The sequence below is a fragment of the Leptopilina heterotoma genome, unplaced genomic scaffold, assembly GCF_015476425.1.
Source record: "Leptopilina heterotoma isolate Lh14 unplaced genomic scaffold, ASM1547642v1 Lhet_206, whole genome shotgun sequence".
In the NCBI taxonomy this organism is placed as follows: Eukaryota; Metazoa; Arthropoda; class Insecta; order Hymenoptera; family Figitidae; genus Leptopilina; species Leptopilina heterotoma.
Window position 1 is genome coordinate 1,288,537 of NW_025110922.1, and position 14,661 is coordinate 1,303,197.

Below are 14,661 nucleotides of genomic sequence, written 5' to 3' on the forward strand. Positions count from 1 at the left end.
TGATGCGTTCAAGATTTATAGTCGTCATTTTGTATTTGTTTGTTTCAATTTCAGCGCGAGTGTGAGAATTGTTGTAATTATTTTTTTCCCTTCTACATAATATTTTCGCTCGCGTGGTCTGATCATTGATACACTTTGGCCAGCAGGAGAAGCATAAGAACCGGAACGAAATGCAAGCAATTAAGTATATAACTGACCCGAATGGCTAGGACCACGCGGACGGGCCTAGAATATTTTCCTACATCTCTCCCGCACATTGAATAAATTTGCAATGTAAAAGTTTATTACCCTTAACGTATTTGTTCCGCCTACAATCAGCGTACCGGAAACGACAGCTTATTATGCACGAATATTTCCCGTCTGGATTTATCGATCATATATACCCATGTGTATTTAATAAATTAAATGCCCCACGCGTCAATATTCGTGTTTTGCATATTTTTATATCGAGAAAACATGACACGACTTGCAAAAAAAATATATAGGAAAAAAACAAGGGAAAAATACGGTTCTTAAAATGTAAATGAAAGAGCGATGCTCGTTTTATATAAATTGCGTATTTATCCCTGTGACGTCTCTCTCTTGGAGTGCTCTTGGAGTTCGTTTGCAATATTGCGAATATTTATTTATTTTTATTGTTTATAATAGCAAATAAATATATTGATTTCAAAATTATTCGAAAACATCAATAAATTTTTTTTTTTAATAAATATTTAATCAATATTATTTTTCCATAGGAATTAAGAATTTCCAAAGATCAAAATTCAAATTTTTTTAAATTCATTAACTTAAAAGAATATTTTTATAAAACATGAAGATATCGATTGCTCCGAGTCGAAGACTCGAAGTGATCGATTTCTTCATGTTTTATAATTATTAAAGATGGCCCAGTGTTAAAATTATTATTTTACATTATAAGAATATTGTACCTACTTCTTAAAAATTATTTTCATCGTTTCAATTAAATTATTATTTTTAATAATTTTTAACTAAAATTCTTCTTTAAATCAATTATTTTTAATAATTTAAAAAAAAAATTTTTCTTTAAATCAATTATTTTTAATAATTTTTTTAAAAAATCTTTGAAAATTCTCCAATTAAATCAAATCCATTTGTTTATAATTGAATTTTAGGAAACTACGATTATTTAAAAATTTTTCAATTATATATTAGAAAATAAAAATTTCCAAAAAAATTCAATTAAACTTTTTTAAAAAAATTAATTCTACAGAATTGTTAATTAAAAGATGTGGAAAAAATTCAAATTTTCATAGATTTTAATTTGAAATCTTTTCAAAATTCAATTATATCTAAAAATTGCAATTCAATTGCAATTTTTGTAAAAAAAAACAAAATTTTAAACCAAAATTCAATAGATTTTTTCGAGTTTTCAACTAAAATTCTCCTCAAAATCAATTCGTTCTAATAATTAATTAAATGTATATTAAAAAAGTTAACTAATTTAAAAAAAATTTAAATTACTAAAATTTTCCAAAAATAAACTAAGTTTTTTAAAATTTCTAATTAAATTCATTCAAAATTCCAATTTTAACTTAAAACTTTTTCAAAATCCAATTATTTGTAAAAATTTACGCTAGAATGCTTTCAATATTCATTTATTATTTAAAACTTTAACTAAAATTAATTTTTAAATCAATTTTTATTACAAAATTCTACGAGAATTCAATTATTTAAATAAAAAAATAAATAATTTATTGAATAATTAAACGTTTCATAAAATTGAATTCTCCTGAATAATTTTATCAACAAGTTTTTAAATAATTGAATTCTTTCGACGAATTTTCAATTAATAGAATTTTAAAGAATAATTACATTTTTTAAGGAATACGATTAAAATTGAATTAAAAATAATTGAATTTCCAAAAAGAATTTTATTATTTATAAAAATAATTGAATTTCCAAATAAGAATTTTATTATTTATGAAAATAATTGAATTTCCAAAAAGAATTTTATCATTTATGAAAACAATTGAAATTTTTATTAGAATTTTTAAAAATTATTGAACAACAATTATTGTTAGGAGTCATTCCATTATATTTCGACTAAAGTCGTTGCCGACTAATTTTAAAAAATTGTAATATTTTGCAGGAATGATTTTAAAGATATTAGGATCACCGAACAAAAAGAATTTTTTAAATATTTTTTATATTTATTGTAAAATAAGCATCTAAAGTATATGAAGTCGTAAAAACTGACACTTTTTCATCTAATAGAAAATATTAAAGAAAACACATAATTTACTATAAAAACGTAAAAAAATTATTAGAATTTATTAAGAATGAATTATTTTATTATTATAAATTGATAGAAACAATTATTAATAAGAAATATTAAATAAAAAATAATTTTAAAGTTTACATGGAAAATAACCTATTTTTGCAAATTTCATTCACTAAATATGAGAAAGAGAAATCATTAAATTGGATAAAACCTTATGAAATATAAAGTACCTGTGATTAACTTTTAGTTTTTCTTATCACTTTCTTCCTGTTTTCTTCACAAATATTAAAAAATAAGCAATTAAAACTGGCACTTTGCTTATTTTCACGATTTTAAAATGCAAATAACTTCTGCCCAGAAAAATGAAAAATTACGAAAATTGGGCAATAATTATTTGATCACTAGATACACTTACTGGAAAAAGATTTTCTTTGGTCCCGAAGCTATTTCTCGAATTAATTAACTTTAAACTTTTTACTATTTTTATCAGGTTAATACATGTGTTTTTTAAAGGACGAAGTTAGCTCTTCTTGTTTAATCGTTTTGAACCAACTTCAGTTTTAAAGAAATCACATGTATTAACCTGATAAAAATAGTAAAAAGTTTAAAGTTAATTAATTCGAGAAATAGCTTCGGGACCAAAGAAAATCTTTTTCCAGTAAGTGTATCTAGTGATCAAATAATTATTGCCCAATTTTCGTAATTTTTCATTTTTCTGGGCAGAAGTTATTTGCATTTTAAAATCGTGAAAATAAGCAAAGTGCCAGTTTTAATTGCTTATTTTTTAATATTTGTGAAGAAAACAGGAAGAAAGTGATAAGAAAAACTAAAAGTTAATCACAGGTACTTTATATTTCATAAGGTTTTATCCAATTTAATGATTTCTCTTTCTCATATTTAGTGAATGAAATTTGCAAAAATAGGTTATTTTCCATGTAAACTTTAAAATTATTTTTTATTTAATATTTCTTATTAATAATTGTTTCTATCAATTTATAATAATAAAATAATTCATTCTTAATAAATTCTAATAATTTTTTTACGTTTTTATAGTAAATTATGTGTTTTCTTTAATATTTTCTATTAGATGAAAAAGTGTCAGTTTTTACGACTTCATATACTTTAGATGCTTATTTTACAATAAATATAAAAAATATTTAAAAAATTCTTTTTGTTCGGTGATCCTAATATCTTTAAAATCATTCCTGCAAAATATTACAATTTTTTAAAATTAGTCGGCAACGACTTTAGTCGAAATATAATGGAATGACTCTTAGTGAACAGAAGATAAAGTTCGCTTAAAATTAAAATATAATTTTTCATCTTCTGCTGACTATCAGCTGTGGTTACTTTCGATTCAATAATTTACTTTTCAGATTATTTTTCTTTTTTTTTAATTTTGAACAATCTATAGCAATATTTTAAAGATAATTGAATTTTGAATAAATTTTGTTTGAATTTTTGAATGAATTTTTGAAAATAATTGAATCTTTAATGAATTTTGTATGAATTTTTGTAAATAATTGAATTTTGAATGAATTTTGTTTTAATTTTAGATGAGTTTTGTTTGAATTTTTTAAAATAATTGAATTTTGAATGAAATTTGTTTGAAATTTTAAATATAATTGAATTTTGAATAATTTTTGTTTGAAATTTAAATGAATATTTGAAAATAATTGAATCTTTAATGAATTTTGTTTGAATTTTTGTAAATAATTGAATTTTGAATGAATTTTGTTTTAATTTTGGATGAGTTTTGTTTGAATTTTTGAAAATAATTGAATTTTGAATGAATTTTGTTTGAATTTTTGAAGATAATTGAATTTTGAATAAATTTTGTTTGAATTTTGAATTAATTTTTGAAAATAATTGAATCTTTAATGAATTTTGTTTGAATTTTTGTAAATAATTGAATTTTGAATAAATTTTGTTTGAATTTTGAATGAAGTTTTGAAAATAATTGAATCTTTAATGAATTTTGTTTGAATTTTTGTAAATAATTGAATTTTGAATGAATTTTGTTTGAATTTTGAATTAATTTTTGAAAATAATTGAATCTTTAATGAATTTTGTTTGAATTTTTGTAAATAATTGAATTTTAAATAAATTTTGTTTGAATTTTGTTTGAATTTTGTTTGAATTTTTGAAAATAATTGAATTTTGAATGAATTTTGTTTGAATTTTTGTAAATAATTGAATTTTGAATAAATTTTGTTTGAATTTTGAATAAAGTTTTGAAAATAATTGAATCTTTAATGAATTTTGTTTGAATTTTTGTAAATAATTGAATTTTGAATAAATTTTGTTTGAATTTTGAATAAAGTTTTGAAAATAATTGAATCTTTAATGAATTTTGTTTGAATTTTTGTAAATAATTGAATTTTGAATGAATTTTGTTTTAATTTTGGATGAGTTTTGTTTGAATTTTTGAAAATAATTGAATTTTGAATAAATTTTGTTTGAATTTTTGAAGATAATTGAATTTTGAATAAATTTTGTTTGAATTTTGAATGAATTTTTGAAAATAATTAAATCTTTAATGAATTTTGTTTGAATTTTTGTAAATAATGGAATTTTGAATGAATTTTGTTTTAATTTTTAAAAATAATTAAATTTTGAATGAATTTTGTTTTTAATTTTTGAAAATAATTGAATTTTCAATCAAATTTGTTTAAATTTCTGAAAATAATTGTATTTTGAATTAATTTTGTTTGACTTTTTGAAAATAATTGAATTTTTAATAAATTTTGTTTAAATGTTTGAAAATAATTGTATTTTTAATAATGTTATTGATATTTTTGAGAATAATTGAATTTTAAAAGAATTTTATGGAAATTTACAGGAAAAAAAGTTTTTGTTTAAAAAAAAATAATTATTATTATATTTTACTTCTATAGTAGCTAAGAGTGATTTTCGTTTTCTTTCTTTTATTCACTTTTTTTAAAACGATATAATGATTATAGTTTCAAACAAAAAAATGTAATTTACTTTTTAAATTATTATAATTTTCCTTTTTTTTAAATTTTGAACAATCTAATACAATATTTTGTTTAAATTTTATCAAAAAATACGCAAGATCTATATTCTCGTAAAAATTAAAAACTTTGATAAAGTTCTCAACTCAGAATAAAAAATTTAGAAAAAAATATATTTTTCAATTTTTAATAAATTTTCTCTACCTCCCCCATTTTTGAAAAAAAAATTTGCAAACTATAAATATCATTGTTTTTCTTTGTCGAAAGAATAGATTTTTTTTTCTTCGATCATTTTACTTTCATAAACAAGGAAACTTTGATTTTTTTCAAGGACCTAATAAAAGAAAAGGAAAAAAATTCTTTTTTTTCCTCTGACATACTTTAAATAATTTCTGGTAACTGTTTGTATGATATTCGTTGAAATTCGTATGTTTTGTGCATAATAAATAAATATATATATATATATATATATAATAATTTTGTTTGCGAGAGTTTGCAAAATAAGATCTTTGAGATTGATGATCGGTACCGTTATCGGACACAAATATGTACGAAAAAATGCAACGGTAAAAACTGAAGACTTCAAATCTAACTGGATATTGACAAACATCGAGCGTTTGAAGGCTGAGTCATTAGACAAACTTTATAAAACACGCGTTATATCAAATCCTTCTGAAACCTGTTATTTTTTGAGATTCTTCTTTTTCTTTTCTATATAATACTTGTCGCCAGACGGAAATAATTATGTTATGTAAAACCTTTTTTTATATATGATTATTTTCCTATTATGGTTCTTTATTACACTAATTGAATAACTCTTTGACAAAATAGGCAATATTCTCACGTGTTATTTTTGCAAAAAATTATTTAATATTTGTTTACGATTTTTTTCTCTAGTCAAAGAATTGAATTTCATTGAATATTTTATTCAAATTTATTTTTTCTTTTTATTTTTATATAAATTTACGGGTACAAATTGCTTGACAATGATGAAATTAAATTTATATTATTTATTAATTCTAATAATATATGTAATTACATAAAAAAAAATTTTTCTTTAAAAATGGTGTAAATCAATTAACTAATTTCAGAGATAAAGTTAAGAGTTATTAAAAATACAGAAAAGAACAAATTGAAAAGGGAAAAAATCAAGAACAAAAAAATTAATAATGGTACTAATTATTAATTAATATTCATTTATTAATTATAAGTATTAATAAATGAAATTATAATTAATTTATTATTAATAAATATTCTTTATTATTTAATTTAATTATTATTAATAATTAATTTTAGAATGGAAATATTAATTTTTTACTGAGTTGAAATTAATATTGACATAATAATTAATTAATATAAATTATTTTGTATCATTTTCTCAATGCACTGAAACAAATTTGTCATTTAAAAATGTCAGAAAAAAAATTAATTTATTCATTAACAGTTAATGTCATTCCGAAATTATTTGCAGTGGACAGACAAATTTTGAATTAGAATTAATCAGGTAATCGATAATAATCGAATAATTTAAAATGCAAGGGGCATAGAAATGATTAAATCAAACAGGACCTTGCCACTTTGGTATACAAAGGAACCATAAAACATTCGAATCGTGTACGACTTGCGTAATTTTTTAAAGTCTTAAATTTATATGTTTTTTTTTGTTTTTTAAACTCCACGTGTTTTTTTTCTCCTTTCAATATTTAATGTTTATAAAAAAGAAAATAGAAAAAGTTGAACGAAACTTTTTAAAAAAAATTGTTTTTTATCATAAAAATGATAAGAGTTTTTATTATATTTAAGTATTATAAAAATAAAAATAAAAAAAAATCGAATAATTATAATAAATATAAAACTCTTATCATTTTTATCTATCATAAAAAATGAATTTAAAAAAAAAGTTTCGTTCAACTTTTTTTATTTTCTTTTTTAGTCATGAAAATGAATCGGTATTTAATATTTATTGTTTCCTGTCAAATAAATACGTTGGTGAAGTTTACAACCATTAACAATTTTGTTGACAATTTAACAATTAGTTAAAAATTTAATTTTACAATTTTCGTTTAGAATTTAATTAATTTATTTAATTTAACAATTTAATTTCAAAAATCAACAATTTAGTAGAAAAATTATTTTTCTATTTAAATTTCTCGAAATTTTTGTATAAATTATTTTAATAACAGTAAAAACATAAATAAAAGTTTTGAAAAATTAAAAACAAGTTGAATAAAAAAATTAAATTGAAAACACAAAGTAAAATAATAAATTATTAAATTGAAATTATTGACAAGAGTTAAAAATACCAAATACTAATTAAATTCTATTCTTTTTGTGTTTCAGGGTGAAAATGCGGTTAAAGCTGTTAAAGCTCGTTACATTCCTGCTTCTTGCAGGATCAGTCAAATCCAGACCTCAGAATTCCGGTAAGTTGTAATTACATATTCCCTTATTTTTAATTAATTATTTATTAATAAGAAAAAATTTAAATAATTAATTAAAATTTATTAAAATTTATTAAAATTTATGAAAATTATGAAAATTATGAAAATATTAATTAAAATGTATAAATACATTATGAAAAAATACAATAGATTATTCCATGTCAGATTTGATAAGAATCCGGATCAAATAATTCGGAAAAAATAAATTCTAACTCGAAAATGAAATGAAATATTTATATACAAGTTTCTCTATAATTGATATAGAAAATCAATAATAAAAAGTGAAATCAATTTTTTTAAATATTGTTTTTTTACGCACTGGCGAAGAAAAAGGAAATTATTTTTTCCTGCAAAAATTGAATACACATTTATCATAAATATATGTAATGAATAAAAAATGTTAAATACCGACTACCGTTTTTTTTTTAAATGTCTGTCTCGCTATATTTATATTATATACACATCAGTTTAATGGTTTTGCTTTCAGCGAAAGTAACTTTTGAATGATGCTCACACCCAGATTATAAAGTGTAATACCAGTAGTACAGTGAATCGTTTTGTTTGGAAAAAATAAATAATTTTATATTTAATTCTATTACTTCACGGACATGCGTGACTTAGAACATTAACAATCTTGTACTGCAGTTAACGAGCCTTTATATATATAAGCAATCTCAATTTATCTTCTCGAGTGGGATTTTTATTTTATAAGGATCATTCCAGTTGTACAATCAATTTCAAAAACACGCTCCTTTTCGCTGGAAGCAAATTTAAAACGTATTTAATACAAATTAAGGAACAATTAATTGTTATAATTAATTAACACTTGAATTTACGATAAAGAAACAAATAAATTAAATTAAAAATTGAAGTTAACGATCACTCTTTGGACTCGGAGTGATCGTTAACTTTAATTTTTAATTATTCTTTTATTTTATAATTGTTATTCGCTTATTTTTCTTTTTAGAATTTTTTTTATTTTATAGTTTTTATTCTTTTATTTTTTTAATAATTTTTATTGTTATTATTTTTCTTTATTTTCAAAAGAAACTTCTTCGAGAATTACAGTTTACTATTCGTATCATAAATTATTATAATTATTACTTGAGAAATTAATAGACTCTTCAGTCTGGGAGAAAAGTTAATGATTGGAATTTATTAATCGGTAAATTGCCTGAAAAGTAAAGTAGGACTTGAATTCATTTCAATTTAATAGACAATTATCGGATCATCCCTTTTCTTACCTGACTGGAAAACATCAAATCTGTTTCTTCTCCGGATTCAATATTTTGTTGCAATAATATTCATTAAATAAAAAAAAATCCCTACTTAATAATATTTATTTATTTAAAATAATATTTATAATTAAATATGTTTTGTTACAGCTCATGAAGGAAGAGCGGATGCAAATGGAAATGGCTGGAAACCAATTTCAATGGGAAGCGAGGACATTTCTCAAAGTGTCCTAAGCAATAGCAGGTACATAGGGAATGGAAGAAATAATAGATTAATTTATAACTATATACCAACATTTAATTTAAGTCCAACAATAAAATTAAATTATTCCACATCCGTTAGGGCTCGAACACTAAACGATAATAATGCTAATAATAATAACTTTTACAATTATCAATTAGAAAATCAATGGATAGGCAAAACCTATCCTCAGAGACGAAGTGATGATAAAAATGAAATAATTCGAGGTCACAATTCCCGGGAAATTAGTCAATTTGGAAAGAATATTATTCATAAGGTGAGTAGTAAGGTCATTCCAATTCCGATTTCAAGTCACGCCTCCTCACAGGACAAGACCCCTTTCGATAATCAAGACAATGAACAAAGTCTTAAAATTCACTATCAATCGAATTCGGATAATCAGAAAATTACTTCCGACAAGAGATCGTTGAGTGAAGGTAGAAAAATTTCCTCCCGAACAAGAAATTATGTGAAAATAATACCCTATAGTATTCCAAATCGTAATTCGAAGGAAAAAATAAAAGTTTTTAAAAATTCGACTAAAATCATTAAGGATAGGGTTAATATCGTAAAGGCGAACTTGAACTCCCAGATAAAGACGGAAAATCTAGGGGACGGTGGTAAGTTCACAAGGCCTCCGAATCTTGTGACGAAGGATAATTTTTTGAAAAACCCTCATAGAAATATCGTAACTCCGAGGCCGAATTCGAAAATAGCGGCGAACCTTCCCCTAAAGAAATGGCCAGCCGAAGTTGTCGCGTCGACCGTCGAGGACCTGTACAATTCGGATAAATATTTCTCCCAACAAAATTTCCCCACGGGAACTAAGACTCCCTATCAAGCACCACACCATCATGCCTCAATGGAGGAGATGATCCAGTGGCTGAGAATTCCCGCCTTCTCCCGAAACCAGAGTCACATGATCGAGGAGCACTCCGGAAAGCCAATCAGTAACGTCTTCGAACCTTTGTACGACGATTTTGAACCTAACGCACCGGCTAAAGTTAATGAAGACTCCAACGAAGATTCTACCTACTCGACCTCTACCTACACTTCCGATTCGCCTTCTCCCATTTCCTCAATTTCCCCGATTTCTCCCATTTCTCCCCCTTCGTACTCATCGAATTTCGATAAGAACCATTTCCAAAAACCCCAGTACTACTTCTCTTCGCCACAACTCGATTCGATGATAAACAGTCTTCAGGATCCGTCCCTAACCCGTCAACCGGTCTACAGACCCACTTCAACCGTCGTCCAGGACACAGTCGTCCACATAATGAATCCCGGCTCGAAGAAACCGAATGTCACCATCACTGGTTCGAAGAAACCCCCGCAAAAAACTGCCGCAACCAACAATACCGGTTCGCCACCGAATGTCCACATAATGTTCATGAGCGACGATCCGGCGAATAATACTGAAACTCTGTCAAACGTCAGGGACGATTGTCCCACGATTATGATAAATTCGATCACGAAGGTGAAAAACAAGATTGAGAGTAAAGAAGGTTGTACGGATTTGAACATTGTTATTAATTCGCAAGTTCTTAGTACGAACGTGTTTACTAGTCCTTCGTCGGGGCCGATTGTGACCGGTGGGCAGAAGGATCAGGTATCTCTTCCTTACACCAGTGATCCGTTGCTGCAAACCGGACCTACCAGTGGTCCGGTGTACCAGAGTGAACCTACGACAAATGTCGATCCGTACTATTCGACAGCTCAGGTCGATACGCACCAACAGGTGAAGATACAAGTTCCGCAGGCGACTACAAATCCGGCGAATTCCGTCGAAATTATTTCGGGGACGAAGATTAATATCGGTACCGGTGTGCCGAATGTGACGAGCGGTTTATTTTCGGATCCCATTTCTGATTTGGGTCCCGCTTTCAATTCGGCTTCTGACTTTACTTCAGCTTCTGATTTGGCTCCTGCTTCTGATTTTAATTCTGCTTCTGATTTTAATTCTCCTCCTGGTTTCAATTCGGTTTCTGATTTTCATTCAGCTTCCGATTTGGCTCCTGCTTCTGATTTTACTTCTGCTTCTGCACACGATTTCGATTCGGCTGCTAATTTAGCTTCCGAGTTTGAGTCGGACATGAATTCGGAGTTTGCTTCTGATGCGGATGATGATTTGGCTTCTGATACGGATGACGAGTTTGCTTTGGATGAGGATTTTGCTTCGGATGCGGATTTAGGTTCGGATTACGACCGTCCTGACGCGCCTCCCAAAGATCAGGGTCCAGTTCAGGACTTTCAGGAAATTAACGATGCGGTATCGGAGGATGCGAACAATGCGGCAACGTCAGTGGCCACGACGACAATTACCGAAAATTCTAACGAAAATTCGACGAGTTTCTTCTCTAATTCGACGGGCGTTAGCGAAGAGGGTCAATCGTCGTCGGGCATTGGAACGGGACCAGGTCAGGCTAATGACGGTTCGTCGGCAGTGACCTACAGTGGTTCGAGACCCGGTGTTCCGAATTTGGTGGGACTGACGAATATGGCGGCGACGCAGACTGCGAATCAGTTGACGAATCCGAATGGTTTGGGTGGTTCGGGTGGAGCTGGTGCATCGCCAGGAGGTGGAGGAGGAGCGGCTGTTGATGCTGCTACAGCCGCTGTTGATTCGGACGAGGACGATGATGATTATTTTGATTATGATGATTTTGATTTGTCGCCCTATGGTGTTATGGATTCGATGGGTTCGTTCTTTTCGTCGTTTAGTTATTTGAATCCGTTGAATTATGGTCTGATGAATGTGAGTATTGCGCCTTTCGCTGCTTTTGCTGCGGGGGTTCTAGGTGTGGCGGCCTTTTTATTCCCCTGGGCATTTCCGGGTGCTCTGGACCTTGGCAGATCGTATGATCATCGTACTGATATCAGATTTACACCCGGTCTCGAGGAAATTGTTAAGCAAGCGATTCGCAAGTATAGAAATTGGAACGAATGGAAAAGTAAGCGTAGGAAGAGGAGGAAGAGATGAAAAGGTGGGAATTGTTGATGTCGAGTGAGGATGCTTTTGAAACATAAGTCTTAAAAAAAATTAATTTAATGAATAGGAATCTTCTGGTAATTGTGGCTCTTCTAAAACGTCTACTATTAGGGATTTATTCTTATTGGATGCTTAAAAAAATCTTTCTTTGGATTTAAATTTCTACACTAAAAGGAAATTTATTTTAATCAAATAAACGATTACTTGTCTATTCATCAAGTATTTTATTGATCATTTTTTAGGGTTTCGTGGCTAAGGGTCGAAACCCTTAAAAGAAGGTTCTGATATCCATACGCAGTTTCTAACGGCCCCCATAGGGGCCGTTAGATTACGTGGTGATGGTTACCATAGCAACCGTAACTATAGTAATCGTTCCTATAGTAATAGATTCCATAGCAACCGTAAGTATGTTAATGGTTACCATAACAACCGCTACTATGGTAATGGTTACTATAGCAACCGTTACTACGGTAATGGTTACCATGGCAGCTATTTCCATAACAAAATTATTATAGATAAATTATTATATCTTAATAATTTGTTAAAGTTTCAGTTTTCATAAAGAAATTACAACAAATTTTTGGAAATGTCAGAAGAAGATAAAAGAATTCAAATCAATCAAAAAAATTTAATTTAAAGAAGAAATAAATAAATTTTGTTCATTCGAATGTTCAGAACTTAAAGGACATTTTATTTGTTTCAAATAATTTTTATTCAAGTCAATTAAAGTATTTGATTTAAGAAAAAATTATTTGATTGAAGTGAATATTTATTTGATGATAGACAAGTAATCGGTAATTTAAATTAAATAAATTTTTTTTTAGTCAATTCATTTCTATTTCTTTGTTCCGATTTTTTCGTTTTATTTCATTTGTCTCACTTTTATATAATCATTCTTTCTTTTCATAAATTCGTTAAAACTCTCTAATGTACTTAATTTTGAAGATCTTCTTTGAAATTAAAAATTGGATTTCTTTTTAAAAATCTTACAAAATTTGTTTTAAATCTTTTTGTTGGTTTTTCTTATTTTATTTATTTTTTTTGAGTCAGATAAATTTTTCTTCTCCACATCTATCAATAAATGTATCTTTCTTTGAAATTATTTGAATTTTTTTTCTAAATAAAAAAGTAATATAAAGTTTTTCTTTGTTTGCTCGGAATTCGTAAGCTTTTTTTTTAAATCTAATTTTTGCCGATTGTTATTTAGTGTGTTTAATATCTTCTTTAATTACTTTTATAATGTCTCTATTTTCTTTTAAATTCAGTTGCAATCTTCATTTAATTTCAATTTTTTTTTAAATTTATAACTATTTCTTAAAGTGTTAAATTTCTTTGTTCAAATTATTCGAGTTGTTCGAAATGTCGAAATGTTTCTTTGATTTATATATTTATTGATTTATTTTAGTTATTTATTTTATATATTTTATTTATTTTGTATATTTTTTAATTTTATTTATTTGTTTATTTTTTTATTTAAAGTATTAATTATAAAGCATGAAATTAAAGCAATTATATATTTACAGCTTTTATCTTTTTATGCTAAAAGAACAATTAACTTGCCAAAATACAATATTATGTAGTTTAGTTAATTAATTTAAACAAACCATTTTATTATCTGTTACGTATATTTATTTGTATGTTGTATATTTGATATATTTTATCTGTTATTTGTTTATTTATATTAAACTTTGAGAATTTTAAAAATGATTTCACTAAAATTTTGAACGTCGTTCAACTGAATATTCAAATAAATAAAAAGTATTGAATTAAATATAAATAAAATATTAATTACATTTACAAGAAGTAACAAATTTTTGTTATAAATAATATCGTCGTTCATTTGAACATTCGAAACTTTAGAGAAATCAAAAATGTTAGTTTTTGACACGATATTATATTTAAATTAATATTTCTATAAAATTGTATGATATTGCCTTTTTTAATATTACGAGTTTCAAACTAAAGACTAGTTTTATTAATACTTCAGAACATTTATTTTCTAGTAAATTTGAATTATTTAATTAATTTATTTATTATTTAACTGATTAATTTATTAATTTATTAATTCATTAATTTATTTATTAATAATATAATAATTATATTAATAAAGTTACCTTAGACGGTAGAGTTTAACATCTTAGAAAATTATTAAACAAATATTATAACTCATTGAAAACTAATTTACCATAAATTTCATGCATTCATTAATGTATTTAATATTTATTAAAACAAGATTATTATGTAAGAAATATATTTTTTCTACAAAATAACTTATTTACTACTAGACAAAAAGTTTTAAATAATTGCTACTTGTCCCTAAGGACAATTATACATGAAAGAAAAAACACTACTTAATTTTATTTAAAAAGAATTAAGCACCAGAAAGTGGAATAATTTAATTTTTAACCCAAACACTATTTATTTTCAGCTTTTAACTGTTAAGTTTGTGTATATTTTATAATAAAGGAAAGATGTATTTTTTGCAAATTGATATATAATTGAAAGTATGTATTTTATATGAAACTGTTTTATTATATG

At 25.6% G+C, this 14,661-nt stretch overlaps 1 protein-coding gene across 1 annotated transcript in view; it reads left to right on the forward strand.

Annotated features, from left to right (window-relative positions):
* LOC122501272 overlaps positions 1–14,661 on the forward strand; it is a 57,654-nt gene that overhangs the window by 38,336 nt on the left and 4,657 nt on the right. Inside the window, exons 4-5 of the mRNA XM_043610610.1 lie at positions 7,558–7,640; positions 9,044–12,085. Of these exons, the coding sequence (XP_043466545.1) occupies positions 7,565–7,640; positions 9,044–12,085 (3,118 nt within the window). The 5' untranslated portion in view covers positions 7,558–7,564. The remainder of the gene's footprint in view (positions 1–7,557; positions 7,641–9,043; positions 12,086–14,661) is intronic.